Source organism: Sardina pilchardus, chromosome 2, assembly GCF_963854185.1.
Source record: "Sardina pilchardus chromosome 2, fSarPil1.1, whole genome shotgun sequence".
Taxonomy (NCBI): Eukaryota; Metazoa; Chordata; class Actinopteri; order Clupeiformes; family Clupeidae; genus Sardina; species Sardina pilchardus.
In genome coordinates, this window is record NC_084995.1 from 26,224,822 (window position 1) to 26,248,895 (window position 24,074).

Genomic DNA, 24,074 nt, shown 5'->3' on the forward strand with positions numbered 1-24,074 from the left:
AAATGCCCTTTCTTCTGTCTTGCCCCATGCTGTCTCACGAGTGCTTGTGTGCGTCTGTGATAATAGACCATATGGTTCCCGTTAGGTCAATCTGCAGTTGTGTTTAGAATCAATTTTGTTTTGACTGCAAATGAGTTTTATTAGTTGTATTAAGTACACATTTGAGAGAATTGGGAGGGAGATCTGTGTCCTGTTTGACTATGGTAGACACTGTGGACACTAAAACAAAACACACATTTGCAAATGTACTACACACACACATAGATACACAAGCACATCCAAATACTAAATACACACTTGCAACGCATATGCTCTACACACACACACACACACACACACAACGCTGGCATATAAAAATACAGCTATGTATCCACACACTCCGACTCTCTTAGTCTCTCTTAGTCTTTCTGACCCCCCCCCCCCTCAAGCACACACACACACACACACACACATACACACATGCATGCATGCACGCACGCGCGCACACACACACACACACACACACACACATACACGCACGCACGCACGCACAAACACGCGCACACACACACACACACACACACACACACACACACACACACACACAGACACACACACACACACACACACACACACACACACACACACACACACTCACTCACTCACCCAGACGCACACACACATCCAAATGCAAGGCTGTAATTTACAGTAATTTGTTGGTCAGGGACAGCAGACACTGTGTCTGGGGAGACGAAAGCCAGACTCCCTCCTGTCCGCCAGCTGAGCCAGCAGAGTGCCTGCCTGCTTCCCTCACGCCTCCTGCCAGCCTGTCACGCTGCCTCAGCCTCCTCCCTCCTTCTCTCTCCTTCTCTCTCCTTCCCTCTCCTTCTCTCTCCTCCCTTCCCTTCCCTTCCCCTGCCATCCTCCTACGGGCGGGCACATCCTGTGGCCCGCAGACCACCAAGGGAAACCTGAGCAGTTTACTCAGGAACATCCTCGTGTGAGCCACTCTCATTTCAATGTGTGTGTGTGTGTTAGCTCATGGTATACGGCAGAGGTGGGGGATTAACCCGTCTGGTCCAAGGACCTTGGCCTCAGCTGCCAAGGCGCTGTAACTGAGAATCTTTGCTGACCGTGTGTGTTGTTGTTGGGTCAGTGCACTGACAGGCCCGGGTCCGCTGACAGGCTCTGATGTTTAGTTTTCCTGGGGCTTTGGGGTCGATGCTCTGTTTTGTTTTTCCTTGCCAGAGTCTTTTTCGGGAAATGTAAACCATGACTGTGCAGAGATTTGGAGGACAGGGTGCCTTTTTTGTTTGTGTTGATCTTTTGGTTGTGGTTTCTTCTAGCTGGGCTATACTTACAGAGCAGGATGTGGGAAAATTGTTTGAATTCCACTCTGACATTTTGTTGTTGTTGTGGCTGTTTATTAACAGCCAATAAAACAATATGGGTTGATATAGTGTGTTTTGGAAAGAATTTCCATTTGACAAACTGCATATTGACCAACCAGGCAGCTTTTCATTTTTTTCCCTGTCCTGACATGATACTCCCTGTATATTGGTTACAGCCTAGTTCTTAATAGAAGCTTATCTACAATCAGTGGTATCCTTCCCAACCAGTTTGTTTCAGTTTTTTTTTTTCTTCTTCCCCATCATCTACTTTTTGATTTGTTGCTGGTTTAGGATGATACAATCACACATACACACATGCAGGAATACACACACACACACACACACACGCACACACACACACGCACACTCGCACGCACGCACGCACGCACGCACGCACACACACACAAGCATAAAAACACACACACACACACACACACACACACACACACACACACACACACACACACACCATTGCCCTCTCAAACACAATCACAAGTAAATAAACATACACACAGACACATAAAACACACACACAAATGCAGGCAAGCACACACACGCACACACACACCGCACGCACACACACACACACACACACACACACACACACACCATTAGCCTATTACCCCCACCACACACACACACAAGCAAAAACTCACATTATCCCTTACTGACTTATCACTCTGCAACATTGGAACAAAACCCCAGTGATCTAAATGATAGCAGCAATAATGTAGGCTAACCTTAGGGAACACTAACCTAGTGCTCCACAGTATGGAGAATCAGGCAGTGGTGTTGTGGTTGTGGTTGCCGGCACCACGTGTCCACATTCTTACAGTAGCCTATTATGCTACTGTGTTATTTAATGTTATCTTAATGTTATTTAGAAACCAGAGCCCGTTTTTATATTTTTTAAAAAAAATCTCTAGTGAAACCACCAAGTTCAATGCCTAGATTAGGCAGGAACATTTCTTCTGCAAGAATGCAAAGTGGTGGTGTGCCAAAAGCTCTAGCCCAATATGTGTCTCCAATACTGCAACTATTGGAAATATATACAGGAAATATGTTATGGAGTGTCATCTATATATGTCAATGTGCCCACGGTGGGGATCACACTCAGATCTACTCAAGTTCTTTTCCACAACAAAAGCCCTCCTCTGAAAAGTCAGAAAAGTGCGTTATCCAGGTACTTTTATTTTGTCTATTTTACACTCCGGAAGTATAATGACTTGACCCGGTATATTTTTGTCACAGGAGGTTTGTTTAAAAGTACGATAGAAATGGCTGCATATTCAAGCGTGAAGTCTACAAAGCTGGTTTTAAAGGGGATGAATAAAAGGTAAATTGAAATTATTTTCTTTATAGCACCAGGGAAGATACGACCGAAGTAGGCTATTGTCGCATCTTTACCAGAGAAGGACGTTCTTCGCCAGATTTCTCACGTTAGCTTGTTAGGTTAGCATTGCGCATTACCTTTGGTGGCTACAAGCTTGCTGGCAACTGTTAACTTGCTTCATTTTGATTATGTGTTGACTGTAGACTTTATGATGACGAAGACACAATGCCAACTCTTTACGTCGCGTCTCTTGCAGGGCTCTGATGATGAGGTTAATTTGAGGTTAGCACATTATCGTGTCTGCATTGACTTGGAGTAAAGCGATTTGTGTGTCTGTTGCTTCTTGTCAATGCCTGTTGACTATAGTTTCATTGGCTCTTTTCTGTTTCCCCATGCGTTTAGTGCACAATTGATGGATGCTTTTGTTCATCCTCCCCAGAGAAACACAAACATAAGTAATTCCAAATTGTGTCATGCATGCTTGCCAAATTGTTTGATTATAATATGCCAGTTTTCTCTTGTATTGTGGAGGTATCTAAGTGACAATGTTCCCCGAATAAGGCTAATCCTTCATGGATAACCTCTTGCAAGAACTATGGAATCACCACTCCGTTTTATTTCCTTGACTGTTTGTTGTCTATGTCATTTGTCTCTCCTGAATAAATGCTTTAAAATTCTTTGCTCTATGGCAAGATACATTAATATCCTGGAAAATTACTTCATCACCAACATTCATTTTGATTGATGGAATGACAAGAGGGTCCAAAATTTGCCATCTCCCCAGGTTCTTTTGCTGACATGCAACCAATGGCACCTTCCAGGCAGCACAGCCTAAAAGGCACTACCTTTACCCTATTCCTAACCCTAACCCCCTCAACCCTCATCCTACCCCTAAACTGAGGGGAGTAGTGCCTTGAAGGCAGCGCTGTCTGGAAGGCACCATTGAGGGCAAATAATACCAAGACCACATGCAACCGCCTATCATCAGTGCCGGTGGAAACTGTCTTGTTTTCTTCAGACAGCCATATTTTTATTTGTCATTTACATTGGGTTGTGGGTTTAAGAGATGCAGTAGTGGATTGGGGATAATTGGACGAGAGCTATATTTAGGCTAGTCCTTGAGCCAGACCCCCTGATTTTGGTCAGTCGGACTTGGTACTCATTCAAGGGGAAAGTCTCGTAGTGATTTTTGACAAGGTACCGTATACCACCTTAGAATTAGAGAATATGTGATCGCATTGCATTTTGGGTAGCTTTTGTGATCGCATTGCATTTGGGTTATCAGTCGGTTTACAGTATGTCCATGGAATGTCTATGGAGGAATTCATATTTTACAGGTGAATGGGTTAAATAATCAATAGACAAAACCTCCACAGCTGATTATGTGCATGAAGTCATTTCTTGTATTGCAACTTTTCTGTAATGTTAAGCTTATGTAAATGTAAATGAGTCGACATCTAATGAGATCTGTAATAATACGCATGTACATGTTGAGTGCAGAAACCTTAACACTGGATACAGTCGGGTTCAAAATTCTTCTTTTTGTTTTTCATTTTGGACATTTTAGAGTGAAATGAATGATATTACAGTGAGTATTTTGAATTTGGGTATTTTGAATAGATCAAAATACTGCCAAAATCTGTTATCGCCAAATTGATAACTCTTAACCAGAAATCTCCACTTCAATTATATACTGTTGTATACACTACATTTTTGAGGTATACTCCCATTGGGGGATTTTATCGAGGAGCTTGTTGATATATGATTTGTGACCTATGGAAAGTAAACAAAAATGAGTGAATAGCCTATTGGCCTATACATTATAAGACATTCTCAAAAATACAGCATGTCAGGAATTTTAGGAATGACATTTCACTCAAATGTGTCACCAAAATGAAAAACAAAAATAAATTTGAACCTGATGTAATGACCCAGCGTTAGGATTTCTGTACTTGAAATGTATATCATTAGATAATAGCTAATTTACATAAACTGCTCACAAAAAGTAAGGAAACTTGACTTTGGCCCATTATATCTCCCCTTTAGTAATACCAACCAGTAAAGTGTTTCATATCATTTTTATCGTTGATTTGTCACCTTTACAATGAGGTATAGCTGGTAAGCATAGGGCAATCATGGAATGAGCAACACAAGCAAACGTGTAAGTAGTGCCAACGAAAAATGTGCCAAAATAGCCTGTTATGCTGTTGGAATTCACCTTTGTTACTTCAAGCATTGACGATTGCACTCTCCCACAGAAATGAGGAAAACAAAACATGTTAGGCATACATTTGTTCATTTTATACTCCGTGTCAGGGTCCTCAGTAGCGTGTAGAGGATCCATATGCAGCCACAACAGCTTGGCACCTTCTTCTCATGCTGGTCACCAACCTGGCTACATTCTGCTGTGGGATGGCATTCCATTCCTCGATAAGGATCTGTTGTAAGTCAGCCAACCTGGTTTTGTTGGTGACTCTGGCACGTACTTCATGCCCAAGCTGATCCCACAAGTGTTCACGGCAGGCCATTAGATCCTCTCCACTCCCAAATTCTGGAGGTACTCTCTGATGATCCCAGCTCTATGGGGGCGAGCGTTGTCATCCTGGAGGATGGCAATTGGTCCCATATTCTGGAGATATGGAATTGCCACTGGCTCCAGAATCTCATCCCGGTATCTAACTGCATGATGATTGCCTTCAATGATAACAAGGTCTGTCTTTCGAGTTAGGGAGATGTCACTCCACAGCAGAATGTAGCCAGGTTGGTGACCTGCATGAGAAGAAGGTGCCAAGCTGTTGTGGCTGCATATGGATCCTACACGCTACTGAGGACCCTGACACTGAGTATAAAATGAACAAATGTATGCCTAACATGTTTTGTTTTCCTCGTTTCTGTGGGAGAGTGCAATCGTCAATGCTTGAAGTAACAAAGGTGAATTCCAATAGCATAACAGGCCATTTTGGCACATTTTTTGTTGCCACTACTTACACGTTTGCTTGTGTTGCTCATTCCATGATTGCCCTATGCTTACAAGCTATACCTCATTGTAAAGGTGACAAATCAACGATAAAAATGATATGAAACACTTTACTGGTTGGTATTACTAAAGGGGAGATATAATGGGCCAAAGTCAAGTTTCCTTACTTTTTGTGAGCGGTTTATGTACATACTATTCAGAAAACCTCCCATACAAAAAAACTGTTTGTAAATATGTAAATAATCAGCTGTGAACTTGCCAACATTTGTGTGGATATCTAGCCTATTAGTTAATATTTTGAGCCTATTCACCGGTAAATATATCCAGTCATAAGCGTATAATAGACATAAACATTGTGATAACACACAAAAAGCTTCCACCAATGAAATGCTATCACTTATTTTTTAACTCTAGGGTGGAATACCAAAATAACTTATTCCCCTCAGATGGTAAGGAAAGGGTAAGGAAATGATCCTGGAACTTTTGTTTGGTGCCGGTCCAATGAAAAATACAAAGATGACTGCCTGAAGAGGACATGAAAGTTCTCACAGTCATTGATGGTATGGGGTTGTATATCAGGTGAAGGACCAGGTCATTACTTCTACAGGAATACACAGGTATACTGTACATTGAAATTTGGACACTTCTGTCACTCCAATGACAGGAACGTTTTGGTGATAAGAAAGTCAATTTCCAGGATGACTCTTTATCTTGCCATAGAGCAAAGACTGTTGGAACCATTCTTCAGGAAAGACATCAAGTCAATGGCATGGCCAGCAAATTGTCTGCATCTCAAAACCATTGAAAATTGATGGTGGAAACTGAAGAAAATGTCACATGACAAGGCTCCATCCTGCAAAGTTGATCTGTCAATTGGCAACAAAGTTGGGATCTGATTAATCAAGATTATTTGCATTAGTAAAGTCTATGCCACAGGGAAATCAAGCTGTGAAAAAAACAAGAGAAGGTGCAAAACAAGTACTAATTATGATGTTTTAGGATTGTGATTCCATTTTTTTTTCTGAAGATTAAGTGGCCCATATTCTTTTTTTCCCTCCACATGATCTGCTAAATAAATTGCCTTAGATTACTAACAATGTTGGTAATGTTGTTACAAATGTTATGATGTTGCTTGGTTTCACAAAGCCAGAATGTTCAGCTGTTTAAAAAAAAAAAAAAGAATCTGTGGGGCCCATCTGTGGTTTGTCTTTTTTCAAAACAGCTGAATGAACATCTTCCAAGTGTGGTGATTCCATCATTTTTACCAGGGGCTGTAGCCTATGCCACAATTCACTGTGTGTTTCTGTGTTATTCTATGTGTAACGATTAAGAAGACTACTGGCAGAGTTCTACAAACTACATTCATGTAACCAACATTTCTCCAACTTCATTTTCAGTAAAAAGAAAAAGAACAAAGATAAGAAGCGGAAAAGAGATGATGATAAGGAGAAAGATGATGTTGTCGGTAAGTAAAGTCACCAAATGTGGAACAAAATATCCATAGTGAATGTGTTGTTAAATTATGTTCTGATGAACTATCAGCATAAAATGGTTTCTAGCTGGGGTTTTTTTCAGCAGGGTGGTAATGACAGTAAAGCAAATTGAATTTAATTGAATTTAATTGAATTTAATTGAGTTTAATTGAATTGAATGGTGTGCCTATTGGCTTCTGATCTGTTGACCATTTTCTTGATTCATTGATTAGTTGTTTGGTTCATTTCATAAAATGTTAAACATTTCTTGGAACAAATGTTGATCTGTGTTCCTCAAAGCCCAAGATGACCTCTTCAAATACCTTGTTTTGTCCGTGGGTCAGAAATTTTGAAGAAGCTGGGCTCAAAGAATGAACCTAAGCTTTTTGCCATTAGATGGATTGCTGTTCTGATCAGATTTCAAAATGTGCTACTGTGTGCTATGAAAGCATGAATTGTTGGTAAGAGGTACAGCAGGCTTACAGTGCCTCTAGCTTCTGAGTCACTCTGCTCCCTCTTCTTGTGCTATTTCAGGCCAGAGTGTGGATCAGACCCCAGAGCAATAAATAACATAAGGCATTTAAAGCCAGGCTATGGAGGGACGTTTAACACTGGAGGTGTTGTGTACATCTTTCACAGTCAGTGTATACCCTGGCCAAAACAGTGTCTCTTGTTGTGATAGGAAATGTGTAGTTCTTAAATTTATTAGGACTGCAACAATTAATCGATTCATTGTCGACTATTAAAATAAGCACTGACTATTCTCAGCTATTCTGAGCTAATTCTCAGATTCCAGTTTATTAAACTTTAATATTTTCAAATTTAGCCTACTTATTCCTTTATAACAGTAAACTGAATATATTTGGTGGGCAAACAACACAAGGCATTTGAGAATGTCATCATGGGCTTTGAGAAACACTAATACATTTTTTGTTTTTTAATTTCCTGATGCATGATGAATAGCAAAGGTGTAGGATGTTGGTGCAGGACATTACATATCTCAGGAGGATGACCAGATCATCATGTTTCTTTTTCAGGAGGATGGTGGGCCATCCACACCATTGGGGAGATCACAGGCAGTGTTGCCATAGAAATGCAGAACAATGCGTACCTGCATGCCCTCGACACCGGACTCTTCACCATGGGAGCGCCTCACACAGGAGGTAACGATGGCGTGTGCCGCTCACCTGCATATTCCTGCCTCTCTTTTTTTTAGCTTGTGCTGATCCTTAAGTGACTATTTTAAAGATAAAGGATCTGATGGTCTGATCTGATTGTTTTCTTGTGAAGAGCCAGGCATTGTGGTATGGCTTGTTGCACATCTTTGTGGTCCATAAGGCACAGTGTCATTATCAGCACTTTATCTTTATTTTGTTACTCTCTCTCTCTCTCTCTCTCTCTCTCTCTCTCTCTCTCTCTCTTACTCTTGCTCAGTTCTCTTCATCTCTCGCACACCATGTTATCTATCATAACACAGTTATGTGGCCAAAATGGGCTGCAATTTTCGGAGCGTTTTAGCATCGTATGAGACACATTTCCCCTCAGTCTCTCCAAACCCCCCTGATTCCCGTCTCACCGCTTTCTGCCCGTCATGCTCAGCTGTGTGCGCGCTGCACACCACACCACACCACACCACACCACACCACACCACACCAACGTCTCACCTCTGCTGCCCTCAGAAATCAATTTGCAATCACCAGAGCAGGGGTTAGCATCCAGCGCTAATGGAGAGCGACCAGCTGAAGCCATTAGGCTGCTCCTGCTCCTGCGGCGCGGTGCGATGCGGCGCACCCTCCACTCAAGAGGCCCATTTGCTGCTGCGCCGAGCGCCGCATTAGGATTCACGGCGGGAGCCTGACACACGCCACGCCACGCCACGCATACTGCCAGCTCCCTTTGTTCTGTGCCAGGATCTATTGAGCTCTGTAGCAAGCATGTGTCAAGTATGTATATTACGGGTGTCAAGGAGGGCACCGTAAATGTGCTTACGAGGATGAACTCGGGGCTACAGCGGTGCTCAATCGCGCTCTCGCGGTCATGTTGTTGATGTTCGGTTTTTGAGTAAATGCACGCTGGCATGACGGCGTGTGATTATATGCATGCTGTAATGGAAAACAACATGGCTGTGTGATGATGACGGTAATTGCTTGACGTTGCAGAGGATGAGGGTCCTGACCCACCGGAGCAGTTCACAGCCATTAAGGTGTCTGACAGCAGGTAAGCACGCAGAGCCAGACTCATGGCTGCATGTATGATGTATTCAAATGAAATTGCCTGCTTAAGTGAACTGTCCAATGGCTATTGAAGGAGACAAGCGGGCACTGTACAGTGAATGTGTTGTGTGCCAGATTGACCTGCGGGGCCTTGTGGGTTAATGGCATTAGGAGAATTAGTCAAAAATTTATTTTGTGTTTGTGAATGTGTGAATTCTGTTTGCTCCACTATTTAGCTTTTGTTCCTCTCAATTAGCTCCATTAAAAGCAAACTCCCTGATGTTGACTTTGTGTGCCCCTGCAGGATAGCTCTGAAGTCTGGCTATGGGAAGTATCTTGGAGTGACCTCCGATGGTGTGGTGGTGGGCCGCTCAGACGCCATTGGCTCTCGGGAACAGTGGGAGCCTGTGTTTGAGGAAGTAAGTGGCTCTCTCATAGATGTGACATCAGTACATTTTTTGTTTGTTTAACAAATGTTATGACTATAAACCATCTTGAGACTAGAAAAGCACTCAGAGAGCACATACATACCAAACCAAACCAAGCGAAAACATAACAGCCTGCTGGATCCAGATGGTGATACGGATCACTCCCAAAATTAATTGTTTCTTCCTTGGGTCATTTCAGACCTTCCCTGAAAATGTAATCTAAACTAACATAACTTTTTGAGCTATCGTGCAAAAAAACAAACAAACAAACAAACAGATAGACAGACAGACAGACAGACAAACCCTGATGAAAACATAACCTCTTTGGTGGAGGTAATGAAAGCACACCTGTATCATGCATGCAGTGCTTCTTGCACACCTTTGGAATGAGTATGCGTTTGTACTCCGTATGCACCAGGCAGAATACCCTCTTGTATTTCTGGGTGCTTAAACGACGAGCTCTGTTAACAGAGAGGAAAAGATTTGAAAGCAGGCCTGGGAAGCAGTACGACCGACTACCATTGCACAACAACAATAATATTCTCAAAGTTTCAACCCATATATAGTGACTGGCCTTTGCGTGTATCAATGTCATGCTTGACGTTTGGTTGTATCAACATGGAGACCACCATCCGATAAAGAGAACAATCGAGCAGTTGTACATATCACAATCATTGTCTAACACACAAATGAAAGTAACACATTTTTGTAAGAGAATCTTGCTTAGGTGAAGAGCTCCCATCCGGACTGCAGCTGTTCTCAGGCGCTGAGTACCCCGTGTACTGCCCCACATCAGTCGTGCAATAACACACAGATCTAATCAAGGACCAAGACATCCAGTTCTGTAACATACAGATTGTGTCTCTGCTGCTCACGAGATTATCAAAGAGACAATGTCAGGGTCAGTGAGAGACAGAGTTTTGGTGTGTGTGTGTGTCTGTGTCTCTGTGTGTCTGTGTGAGAGGCTGTGCCTGTGTGTGTTCTTGTTAAGAGAGAGAGAAATAGAGGCCTCAACCATAAATGGAGAATTTCCTACTTCACCACCTTGAAATGTATGGAACTATAAGAAGCATGTGCAATATATGAAATGATGAGGCATGTGTGATATATGAAACTGTATGGTGCATTAGTTTGACAGTGGCATGCACCTGGAAACAAAAGAAGGAAAAAAAGGAACATGACAGTGTCGATATTGCCTAATCAAGAAAGACCAGGCTCAGGAACCTCTGTTTGGCATTGCCTACTGTACGTGTTAGCAGTATAGATGGCTTTAACAACAGTTTAAGAGTTCGATTACTACCCTTCTTTTGGCAGGGATACATTTGTGCTCCAGTCGAGTATCAAATTATCAGTGTTGGAACTCCTCTGGACTGTTGGAGCTCCTCTGTGCTGAATCTTGCGCTCTGTTACAACAGAATGAGCTTTGCTCCCGCCATGCTTGAATCGGTGCATCACTTCTCTCGCTCTCCTCCTCAGGGTAAAATGGCTCTGATGGCGGCCAACAGCTGTTTCATCTCCTACAGCGAGAGCGGAGACATCGTAGCCGACAGCAAGACAGCCGGCGAGGACCAAATGGTCAAGGTGAGAGACTCTCACTGTCCTGATTCTGTGTTCAGCCCAATAAGGAGGATGTTGTTTATCTTCTGCTGTGCTGGCAGGGGTTAGCGTTAGCAGAGAAGCTGTATTGACAAATCCCTCAGCCCTCAAAACATGCTAACACAGACAGACAGACAGGTGAAGCACCTTTGGCTATGTACTGTGTTGCCTGTCTCAGTGCGGGGCTGAGCGCTAGTAGAGCTGTACTGCTGCTCTATGCATGCTGGGCCATGTTGTTACTGCGCCTACCCCATGCAGGGCTGAGATGGAGTAGCACTTTGTGTGAGAGCTCCCCAGCGGGAATGGAGATCACGTCGGCTGACACGGAGCCCTCTGTGCGCTTGTGTTTTCTCCCTGTCCTGTGGATGCCCCGTTTGTGTTGCCCCTGTCCTGTGGCTGTCCTGTGGATGCCCCGTTTGTGTTGCCCCTGTCCTGTGGCTGTCGTGTGGCTGACCTGTTTGTGTTGCCCCTGTCCTGTGACTGACCTGTGGCTGTCCTGTTTGTCAGATTCGCTCCTGCGCAGAGAGGGAGGTCAAGCGGAAAGACGACATCGCCGACGAGGACCGGGGCAACGTCAAGAACTGTGAGCTCAACTACGTGTGAGTGTCACCGCTTTTTTCCCTATTCTATTGGTGTGTGTGTGTGTGTGAGTGTGAGTGTGCGTGTGCGTAACACTGGGGTGGATTTGGAGGGGCCGTATGTTCATTATGCCTCTGCCAGTTATGGGCCGAAAGCATACTGTTTTCTGGTCCGTGCACGCCTGCCTCTATCTGATACAGTGTCATTTGAATTCTCCCGAGCTAGTTGAAGGATATTCGCCCAGTCTGGCGTAATCTCTATAAAGGCTAGATGAACTGATGAGGCCAGGTGGAAGCATACCAATCAACACTTGGTTTGTTTTCATTATCTGTGAGCTCATTCTTTTAGGCCACATTAATTTTCTTTTTGTTGTCAGTTTAGCTGACAATAATTTCAAATATAATCAACTATTATCCCGGTCTTGGTTCAGGTTAAAGACTATCTGGGTTTTAATGGCTGATAGCCTACCCATTCATCTCTGCAGGCTGTGTGTGTGAGTTTATTTTGGCCTGCAGCTGCCAGGCCAGATGTTCTCCGCTCGCCTCGATCCTTAACTGTTTGAGGAACAGTATCTCCACCCAGCTGATGGGGTCGTCATGTAGGCAGCCACCACTCACCCTCAGCTGCACCTGGAGTCATAAGCTACCGCTAAAGTGGCGCCACAGATGGCTGTGTGGCAGCCTCATTTGTTAGCTGGTCCATTATGGGATGTCAAATTCCATATTTGATTGGGTTGTTGTTATTTTGTTTTCATTAAATGTGACTGACATACAAAACGGACAAAACTGGCTAACGACGAGTCTCTGTCCAGTTTTCCTGCATAGTATGTTGGAGAATGTGCAACTACAACAGGTCATTGTTATAATTGTTGGGACATGATGATGTAGCTCATTTTTCAGAACCTCCACCACTGGGGGTCATGGATATTAATGAGAGGTGCACCGTCTATGTAGTTGCTAGCAAAGGCTGTAAGGAGGAAAGTGTTCCTGTCGGCATACAGTTCAGTATTCCACACCCAGGTGATGTGACTCTGTCTCTGTGAGGTCGTTGACAGGTCAGTCTTATCGTCTCAGAGCCATGTTGATGGCGTTGTACGAGATACTGTCACAGCCTTGTTAAGTTGATTTTGTCGCCGTGTGTGAAGTCGTCGAGTAGTCTTGCCGCTGGTCTGAGATCGGAGCTCAGTGGGCATTGGGTAGATGGGACGCAGATGCAGCCAAGGCTGTTGTCATGAGATATTAAAGTTCCCTTTGTCTCTGCCTGTGAGCGAGCCTGTCAGTCAGCACTCCCGTTTTAAAAGGCAAGGTCAGCGTGCAGCTGCTGAGGAGACTGTTGGATATTGGGCAAATCAAATGCCGCTTTATGTGATGTGACATTTCACAAGAGCCACGTCTGAATGGTGTTTCTAGCAGGAAGCGGTCACATTATGTCCATTTTTGTCAACAAGACTGCAAGCGTTTGTGAGGCCAACGCGTTGTTTGTTTGTACGGGGGTGAGGAGTGGCAGGCGAGGTAATTGCTTTGCGCCAGGCCAGATGACTTAAAGTGGAGGGAAAATCAAACCTTTCCGGGGGACACCTAAATCAATGCCCTCTGCCTTTTTCTGTGGCATTTAGTGAGTGAGGCGTGCGGTTGAAATAAATGACACGGCTTTGCTTGTCAAGACAGTCACTCTGTTTGCCCCAGCAAAGTGCACGCTGACCTTTCAGGTCTCTCTCCACTATTAATGTACCTCAACGTCTGCATTGTTGACCTGCCCAAATCTGACAGGATTCTGACAGCTGACTGACTTTCTGTCCCTCCTTCCTCCCTCCATTATTTAAGTGTGCAGAAAACGGCAGAGCTGCTGTGACCCGCACGTGCCTGTAGGGGTGACCTTAAAGTCATCTGGGATATTTGTCCTTTTTTTTTTTTTTTAGTAAGAAATTCCAGAGTTTCCAGGACCGCAAGCTCAGAGTGAATGAGGAGGACAGCGGTAACCTGAAGAGGGCCAGAACTGATGGCAAGTTCCACGAGGCTCTGCTGGACAGGTACGTACGGGGCACAACGCCGATGACATTCCACGTCGGCTCACCTTTTTGTCCTACTCCCAAAAGTTTTATTTAAGTGATGTGGAAATATTTCCTCTAAACTTTGCTTCATGTTTGCAGGAGAGCCAAGATGAAGGCTGACCGATATTGCAAATAACAGGAAAAAAAGGAGAGGCCATTGGTGAACTGAGTCCATATTGTTTTAAATGTATATCTGGAGAGCTTTCTTTTTTCTTTTTTTTTTAACTGCAAACTGAATTAAGTTTTATCTTTTATTAAACACTTTGAACATATTGTATTTTGACAATTATTGAAAATCTTTCTATGCTTCTATGCTATGGATTCTGAAGGTTCAAGGCATATCAACTTGGGTTGGGGAGGGCAGGGTTTCTTAAGCAGGGTTCAGACCAAAGATTCCCGACGAGACGCGATGTTCTACAACCTTGCAACTGCGATTAAACATGCTCTGCGACCACTTGCGATGGCTTGCAACTACGTGCAACATTTAATTCACACCGCTGCAACTCTGTCTCGTCGCGTCGGGAATCTTTGGCGTGACTTGGACTTTAGTTGTGCTCCTTGAGCTCCCTTGCCCTGGATGCCGTCTTTCAGTTCCTGCTGCAAGCACACCGGATTAAAATCAGCGTAATCGAAATGCTCCTCATGGTATGTCCAGCTAATCAAGAGACCGATACATGAGTTTGTCCAGAGCAGGAGGAGGACTACACATCCACTGATGCTCACTTTTTGGTGTGTGGTGGTGACCTACATCTCTTCCTGGACAGGACATTGAAATCCTCTCTCTGTGGAACATGATTGAATATAAAATGACCAGTGATTAGCATTTTCATTTGTTTATTTGCAACGGGTCTTTATCACTCATGTTAGTGATTGTTTTCCCAGTATGTGTCTAGTTAGTGAGTGTGCTCTGTTCAGCCAGCAGGTGGCATCAAACATCTTCATGAAGTTCATTATATGTCAGTACACTGAGAGGTGTATTCCCAATACAAGGTGAGATTTCCCCATCTTTGCTCATTAGGGTTTGTTTGTCATCTTGTCATTGGTCACACAGACAGTTAAATCAATCATCTTCTTATATAGAAAAGTCCTAGCTGACAGCAATTGTGTCTTGTAAAATTTAAATCCATATTTAGTAATGCAATAGTTGACATATTTGGCAAAATTGTAGGCTCCCTGGATGGGCAGGGAATTGTTCATGTAGATAATATTTTTATAGGGAGTTCAGCAGAATTTCAAAACACACCCATAACCACTATGTAGTCTTTAGAACATCATCTTGATATAACACTAGGTTACCACAAGGTGGTGGTATTGCTAAAGCACCAAACAAAGGTGATAATTCCACACTTTGGAAGCACTCTAAATTCTCTCTCTTTTTTTTCTTTTTTACATAATCACGTGTTGTGGAGTTGATTCATTGATTTGCGGCTACCAGTGAACTTGACTTCATGTACTGGTCAAATTACAGCGGCGCTCAAACAAATAATTAGCATCCGATTGTCACAAAAAATAACAAACTGATAAAATCACATTTTTTTTATTGCCAGCATACAGAAATGCATTACAAGACAGAAATGGAATGTCCTCCAGGACTTTGGACATCTGAGGCACCTCCTGGTATTTGTCGACTGAACAGAACTATCCAAACGGGGTTCCACAGCAGAAGCACAGAGACATAAGTTAAGGTTGCACGAATGAGTTAAAAACATAACATAGGGCACACAGATAAATACAAGGTGAGATTGCACAACATTTAAGGATGGCAAGTGGCTTGGTAAAAAATAAAAGTTGTTAAAACATACATAAAGTAATTGCTAACTACTGTAAAAGCAACATAATTCTACAATCACATTTAAAACAAAATTATGAGTTGAAATTGATATGGGAGGCTCTCCATGTCATAGAGGCCAGTGCATCAGATGTTTGCACTGAGATCCATTGTAATCGATCATCACATCACTAAGCCACCCTATTAACCGATCACTAAGCCACCCAAATTCATCAACCAAAAGACCTGTGGATGACCACAGGATTTCTACCTTAATACTTCTCTCCAACTACTCCTCGCATGTTGCCATATTTCTTGAAATGTCTTTCAACAATAGTCTACTGCCCTAATAAGGCTAGATGAGGGCTGTTGTCAGTTATCATTATTGAATTCTATTTAGAAAAATGATCACAAAAATATACTTTAACATTTTGAAAGAAAAAAAACAGCATGTTTAAAAGGAAGACAGATATTTGATTTGTGGTATTATTGTAGTGGGTCTAAATCCCACATGTATGGCACTATGGTATACATTGCTGTCTCCTGTTTGTTATCAAAAAGAACCGTTCAGAGACTGATTTTAAAGGTATTTGGTGAAGTACACAAATATTTAAAAATGGTTGTCGCTACAAAAAGAAATCATGATAGTCATGAGAGTAAAAATTGTAGTGTCACAGATATTTTCAGACAAATCAATATACAAGCACTAAAAAAATCCTTCCCTTCCAAATACTTTGCTGGAAGCATGCACGTTTGCACAGTGGTTCTGTGTTAGTAGTGGTAGTTCATACAACAGTGGGATCTCTCCCTCTCTCACTCTCGCGCACACACACACACACATGCACACACAACCAATAATTGGGCATTTTTTTGGCACAAAAGACAGGGAAACTGGAGTGAGGTCACTTCTCAAAGTACGGCAGGTAGAAGAACTTGAAGCCTCTGCGCCCCTGGACAGCACAGCTGATGTAGATCACATGATACACTGAGGGAGGAAAGATACACACTCAGTCAAAGATAGTTACACTGAGATAGCCAAAACACACACAGTCTCCTGTTCGGATCACAAAATGGCCACACATGTAACTAGTGTATGTACAATGCAGTAAGACTACAGTGTCTACAGTCTACAGTGTACCAGTCAAGTATTATCATCAAGTCCATTACAAACACAATGTAGGTTTGTATATAATACTACTACTACTACTACTAATAATAATAATAATAACAACTTTTGTGATTTATATAGTATTTTTCCCAGGGTTAATACCCAGGGTCACTTAACAAACAGTTAGACAGATGAAGCACATACCCCCTGGAATAAAGAGCAAAAACCCAGGAACAAAAAAGATGGCGCTGGAGACCCCTGTGGTGAGAGAGATCAGAGAGGAGATCAGCTTAGACATCACAGACAACCACAGAAGAACACAGCAAAGAGTGCAGAGCATGGATGTGAATAGGAGTCTGCACTTTACCTGCATGTGGGTTCAGCTGTATGACGATGCCGGTGAAGATTAAGGCTGAGGAAAGGGAAGAGACAAAGAGTGAGTGCCATGTTGGGTCAAGGCTAAGGCCAGCAATAACATTTGCACACCATGCCATTGATAACGTGCTCGGAAATCCAGAGGAGAAAGTGATAAAACATTGCTCTGTGGTTCATAGTCGGTGTGTGAGAGGTTGTGGATTGCTGGGAGTTTGAGAAGGTTGTGTTTCTGTCTTGCTGGATGACTCACCCACGCCAGTGATGAGGAGGAGGAATGAGGCTAGAACTATCCGCCTGTTCTTCTTCACGAGAGGGTGAGATGTCCAACTGAGAGAGAGAGAGAGAGAGAAATTAAAATATGGATGTTTTTTTTTTATATAAATATGGAGTAGTTCAGAGTCTGTCAGACTATGCTTATGAGTTTGTATGTGCTACATGTGTATGTTAATTTGTAGTAAGCATATAATAATGATGATGTCTTTACTTTGTGTTTTCTGCATTAACCTACAACATGCCAAACATATTGTGATTGAGAAAAATGCTGACTGCCCTGTGTGTGTGTGTGTGTGTGTGTGTGTGTGTGTGTGTGTGTGTGTGTGTGTGTGTGTGTGTGTGTGTGTGTGTGTGTGTGTGTGTGTGTGTTACCCGCAGCATCGTGCAGGAAGCTGAGTGACGGAGCTGAGGGTACTGAAGGACCACTGGGAGCTGCAGTAGGAGAGGGTGGCCGGGTCACTGTGGAGGAACACAGCAGGGGTCAGACTCCTGTTAACACTCACACTAGACAAGCAGCAGGAGTCAAACTCCTGTTAACACCCACACTGGACAAGGAGCAGGAGTCAAACTTGTGTTAACACTCGCACTAGACAAGCAGCAGGAGTCAAACTCCTGTTAACACCCACACTGGACAAGCAGCAGGAGTCAAACTCCTGTTAACACTCACACTGGACAAGCAGCAGGAGTCAGACTCCTGTTAACACCCACACTGGACAAGGAGCAGGAGTCAGACTCGTGTTAACACCCACACTGGACAAGCAGCAGGGGTCAGACTCGTGTTAACACTCATACTGGACAAGGAGCAGGAGGAGTCAAACTCCTGTTAACACCCACACTGGACAAGGAGCAGGAGTCAGACTCTTGGTAACACATTGGACAGCAGTGCATCTCTAGTTCAAAGGACCCATCTCATGGTCTGCAGTAGAGTCCAATAACTAGAATAACTCAACATGCTCCTGCTGCACACTCACTAGCAGAAGAACCCTTCAGGCTGGTGGTTTGGAAGCGTAATTTCTGGCTTCACATTGTTAGCATTAGATTTTAATATCTCGCTGAAGAAAACAATTATGTTTTTAGCATTTGTTGTGGCCAGCCTTTAGGGCGTTACAGATAACACATTACTCCTTTTGGAATGGTTTTCAGAGATAAACATTAAACCAAAAGGCTACAGCTAATATTTACACAGCCTGATCAAGTTGCTTAATATTTCAAGATCAAACGTGTGCTGCCGTTGATTGTGAAATCACCCCAAAACATGTGAGATTCAAAAATGAATATGTGATGACTTGATGCCAATGATATCTAAGTAGACACCAGAGCAAACGTTTTCACGTCAGTGTACAGTGGAATGGCTTTTTAGACTATTACACAGGCAGTACTCAGACTTTCATTTGCTGCAGAAGAGGAGGGAGAGACTGTTTTTTACAGCACTGTTCAGACTCATGACTCAGGAGCCACTTGCTTCGTGACCAGATTTAAGGCGCACAGCAGATTACTGAGGTCCCTCTAAACTTCAAGCAGACTTTTCCAATATTTAGTGTGGGGTGCCATTTTATTGCAGACATTACTTTTGGTTATATAACTGTTCGTCTTTCAGGAAAAACAAACCTTTCAAAACATCCCAATAGAAGTTTTAGCCTTAATTTTACCCGAGTGAATGGCAGATCATTTACATCAGATAACAAATTATAAAAGCCTATCAGAACTTCAAAAACAATGCCATTAAGTACATCTCATGGTTTCAAACCTAAATACAGAGTCAAAACAGCATTTTGTCTCTACCATGGCAAGCAATGAGAGAACAGCTCCATAAAATTGGTAGAGAGAGACCAATCAGATAAGAAAGACAAGAGGGAAAACTACAGAAAGGCAATCGCAATCACAAAGTGACTGATGCAGAAGCTACAGAGGCAGGCTGATATACAGGACAGATAGAGAGAGCTGGTGGTGCTGGTGGTGTGGTGTGGTGTGTGGTGTGTGTGTGTGGGGGTGGGGGGGTGGGGTGGGTGGGGGGGGGGGGCTGGAGGGAAGGGGGACTGAGACTGAGACAGATAAACAGGCCTTGACGCATAGACAAGAGAGCATGACCATGGACCATTATAGCCAAGGGGTTTGTATTCCTTACAGAGAATACACCACGATCTGCCCAATTCGATAAACATAAACAAAAGCACATAGACTGTCTGGCTCTGAATGACAAAAAAAAGACTGTGACGCATGAAACAAGACTGCAAAACTATAGCACCCACCACAACAGTAGCACAGCAATTACTACATACACATTTTAACACAAATTAACAGTGTTCAAGTCTACCCAATCTTACCCTATTTATTACCCCCCCAAAAAAGCTTAACACAACAAAGGGATATTTTGCACAGTGGGTTTTTGGTCAGTTCTCTCCTGACTGGACACAGCCTTGGCGGAACTGTGTTCATACGGCCTTTAAAATGGCTTCAAAGACAAGGGCAGAAAATAACAGCATTCTGAAGCCATGTCTAACATTGTCAGCAGAATCGTGGCAGCCAGAGGAAGCTCACTAGCAGAGTATGATGGAACCCAGAGGAAGCACACTAGCAGAGTATGATGGAACCCAGGAAGGAATGCAGCGTGAGAGGATGGAGTGAAATGGCCAGGGAAGGAAATGAATGGGCATGCAGCCTGCCGAGAGTGACACCCACAGAGGAGCCGGCCTAGTGGAGATGAAGGACTCCCCGTCTGGTCATATATATATATACAGTATATATAAAAAAATATATAAAGAGTCATTTTTGTACCCAGCTGTTACCCATCAGTATTTAGTCTGCAAATACTACAATAATGTTGTGCCAATATGTTAGGTCTCCATCACATATAAACATGAACATAATTAAGGATCAAAGAAGGTGTGATTGAATTTTTAGTCATTTTGATAGGACGGAAGTGGTATTTGAAGCTAGAAGGAACATGAAAATTGATGTAAGAAAAAGCTTAATGCGTGATCATTTAGTGTAAAGAGCCGTTGCTGTACATCCACAGATAAAATACACAATGTTAATTACACCGTTATGCCCGTGTATAATATCTATATTACAACGTTAGCACTGTGTACACTACATGCCCATAACATTAACTACTTCCACATAGACGACATAGATGTTTATATTTTACTAGCTACCCCACATACAATTTTAGTCCTTTAAAAATGACAGCAACTCCACAGCACAGTGGAGCTATTCTATTGCATGTTTAAAACAGTCAGTGACACTGTTTACATGTGAATATATCATCTTTTTTATATTATTTTCCAGCTTATTTGTGAACTTTTTTCATTTTGGTTGTAGCACTGCATAGGAATAATAACCCCCCTTTAAATCCAATAAACCATCAGGCATGAGAAAATCCTTCCATATGAACCCCAAAGCTGAGATTAAGTGAGTAAGAGTGAGGATACAAACATCTGAGAAAGGATAACAATGCTGAGAGGTCAAAGCCAACACGCACAATGCAACCCTGTTTTGATTCTTATCATGGTTGGACTATGCCCACAGCACTGAAGACAGCTTAATAGCAGGAGGGAACGCCACCTTTATTACCCCCTGTCCCTCTCACGGAAACACACACCACACAGCGCTGGAACAAACCTGATTTTGAAGAAGTTGTTGAAGGTGGAGCCACCGCTGTTACCCAGGCCCTCTTCATTTTCCAGATTCTGACCACAGGGGAAACAGAGAAAACATCAACAAACAAAATGACTGAATAAATACTGAGATCAAGGACGAGATGGACATGGCCAAAGGCAGAGAAATGAGTGATGCACTTACAGCACAAATACAAGACAAAAATGGACACTGTAGGCTACTAATGAAGGAGGGGAAACAACACAGCTTTGTATTTAACTTTCTTTGAGAGATGTCTTGGTATCATCACAGACTCAGTACCTTGTATCGTATTGGCTACAATGGATCGGTGACATTATCAGAGCAATACACTAGAGGTTTAGGTACTTGGTGATGGTATATTGGGGTCATTCTTGGCACATGGTGTCAATTGTGTCCCCATGACAAAATCGAATATCAGTAAAAATGGCTTGATACTTATTTTTTTCAAACTTGTCTACAAAATAAAAACACATGGTTTATGTCCTTAGCGTTAACAATCAAAATAATGTATATGTTTTTTTTGGTTTTTTACTATTATTGCAAATAACTATTGATAATAGATCTTATCTTACCACATGCTATTATATTATGTTATTATTTCAGATTTTTGCTGTAATGAAAGTCCCTTTGGACACGCCCTTTGAATCTAGTCACCTGACTGACTCTCAGAAAGTAGGATGCATTTTCGGAGGGAAAGCACGTATAAGGACATATATATCTAACACTTTCTCCAATATTTAAGAGTGGCTTACTGATGTGGTAGACGTATACCATGTCTCCCCGTTACTCTTATTTAGAGTGGAAACAGACATATTTTTGTGATTTTGAATGGTTAATTAACATGTTCACAATCTTACTCTGCAGTCACCATGTGATATCCTGTTGACCACTCACCCTCCACTATGACTCATTCTTATTTCATGTTAATGGGAGACTTTACCGCATGTCTTTTGCAATCTGTGCTGGACTACATGTTGCCAGTGACCGAGAGACATCACAGACAGACCTACCTGGTACTTGAGGTTGCTGTGCTCAGGGGAGCCAGCTACAGTGGCTGGATGAGTCTGTGGCTTGGTGAAAGACAGAGGGCCAAACGTCATCTCTCCATCTCTCTCTTTGTCTTTCCCTTTCCATCCTTCCAGGTCTCCCTCTGGACCAACGGCCTCATCCTCTCCCTCCAGCACAAATGCATCATCGATGCTGAACTGGGACGCCATGGGTCTCTTCAGATCAGGGGGCCCAACTCATAGACACGCACTGTGAAATGTACAAATGATATGATTAGATTAGATTAGATTCAACTATATTGTCATTGTGCAGTGTACAAGTACAAAGACAACGAAATGCAGTTTGCGTCTAACGAGAAGTACAGGACAGGACAGGATATACAGTGAACAGCAGTAACCTTGTCAGAGCACACTGTAAATATGGCTATGTAGTATGAACAGCATGTACAGATGTGCAGTGTGGCAGCAGTAACGTTATAAGAGTAGTCAGAGTAATTAGCAGAATATATTATAATAAGTATAATGGCATGGGCCATAGACAGATACATAACAGACTAGGACTGGTAAATGGCCAGTATGGTCAGTCTATCCCAACTAGTAGGTGTGTACAGGAACATAATCGATAACCTAATTTACAAACAACAATTTAGTTGCATGAGAAATGTTTGCTGAGGATGTGGATGCTTTGCGCATGGACTGGTAGTATTTAGCACCACACAGTTTGGGTCGGATTACTCCTCTTCGGCTGTACGTCTGGCAAATATAAGCTTACTCTTTAACAGAGACACAAAACTCAAACTTTGCCCAAGGTATACTGTCCATACAATCATTTCCCATTCCCATTACAACTACAAGGCCATATTCTTTCTCATGTGATAAGTCTCCAGCTGCTACAAAAGCAAGCTCGTCTGAGTGAGTGAAACCCAAGGTCTGCATAGCTTTACTCATGGCTCACAAAGTAGGCTATATAAATAGTATTTGGCTTAAGTCTCGTAGATAATTGAACCCTGCTCATAACTCGCAGGAATGGTGTACCGTTAAGTATCTATGCATAACTATCTAATTAGACTGGATCATGAAATTAACATCATAAAAAGTGTTAGATATTTGGATGCAAAACCTGGAATGTTATGCTAACAACACGCAACAAAAGACAGACAACTGACGGAATGTAAGGGCGAGCCGAGCCCATAGCTGGTTAAGCATTAATCAAAATAGAAATAAAACGTAAACGTTAACGCCAATAATATATGATGGGTTGCTGTTGCTGGCTAATTTGCTAAACATACGACATGACATAACGACACAATTTAACGTTAACTGGAGCCAGTCTCGGCTCTATCTGCAACGTAACGTTAACAAATATTGGTCAAATTAAAACGCTGATCATTCCAAAGACCAAGACCATGGTACGTTAATGGCAGGCCAAACAATTAAACAAAATAGATGAACATTACAGGAATCCACGGTATTTCTACAGTGTGCTACATTGGCCTATTATCACGGTAGCGTTGTTTTCGCGTTGAAAGAAAAAGTTGAACGGCTAGCATGCTAACTAGCTTGTACTGTGGTTTTAACTAAATGCGAGTGCGTTTTACTTACTTTCAATGCGTTTTTTACTTGATTAGATGTACTTCATAAGTCCAGATTGGCATGCATTATTCTTTCAGAGTTAAAACGTACTAATTGACTGTAAATCGAGTCGACTCTTTCTTTGGCTTAGAAGCGCACAAACTTCCATAAACTTTGTAAAGCCAGACCCATTTCCTTTAGCAAGCGGCACTTGGCTGCACATGACTACAACACTCATCAGCCAAGGTTAATCGATTGCTGCCTATGCAAGCTCGATCGGCGATACCAGAACCCGTTTTCTTGAAAATTCGCTG

At 42.6% G+C, this 24,074-nt stretch overlaps 2 protein-coding genes across 2 annotated transcripts; one reads left to right on the forward strand and one right to left on the reverse strand.

The window, feature by feature from the left end:
- Positions 1-2,591: 2,591 nt before the first annotated feature.
- frg1 (FSHD region gene 1) lies at positions 2,592-14,290 on the forward strand. Its single transcript, XM_062523556.1, has 9 exons — positions 2,592-2,706; positions 7,078-7,145; positions 8,190-8,315; positions 9,312-9,369; positions 9,670-9,784; positions 11,270-11,374; positions 11,897-11,988; positions 13,887-13,997; positions 14,118-14,290. Exons 1-9 carry the CDS (start codon positions 2,648-2,650, stop codon positions 14,152-14,154), a joined length of 771 nt encoding a protein of 256 aa, XP_062379540.1. The 5' UTR covers positions 2,592-2,647; the 3' UTR covers positions 14,155-14,290.
- Positions 14,291-15,539: 1,249 nt separating this feature from the next.
- On the reverse strand, positions 15,540-23,978 carry tmem134 (transmembrane protein 134). The gene is made up of 8 exons (XM_062523569.1): positions 23,791-23,978; positions 22,192-22,438; positions 21,164-21,231; positions 17,915-18,001; positions 17,520-17,596; positions 17,262-17,306; positions 17,099-17,152; positions 15,540-16,771 (listed from the first exon to the last, which is right to left on the reverse strand). Exons 2-8 carry the CDS (start codon positions 22,396-22,398, stop codon positions 16,689-16,691), a joined length of 621 nt encoding a protein of 206 aa, XP_062379553.1. The 5' UTR covers positions 22,399-22,438; positions 23,791-23,978; the 3' UTR covers positions 15,540-16,688.
- Positions 23,979-24,074: the final 96 nt, after the last annotated feature.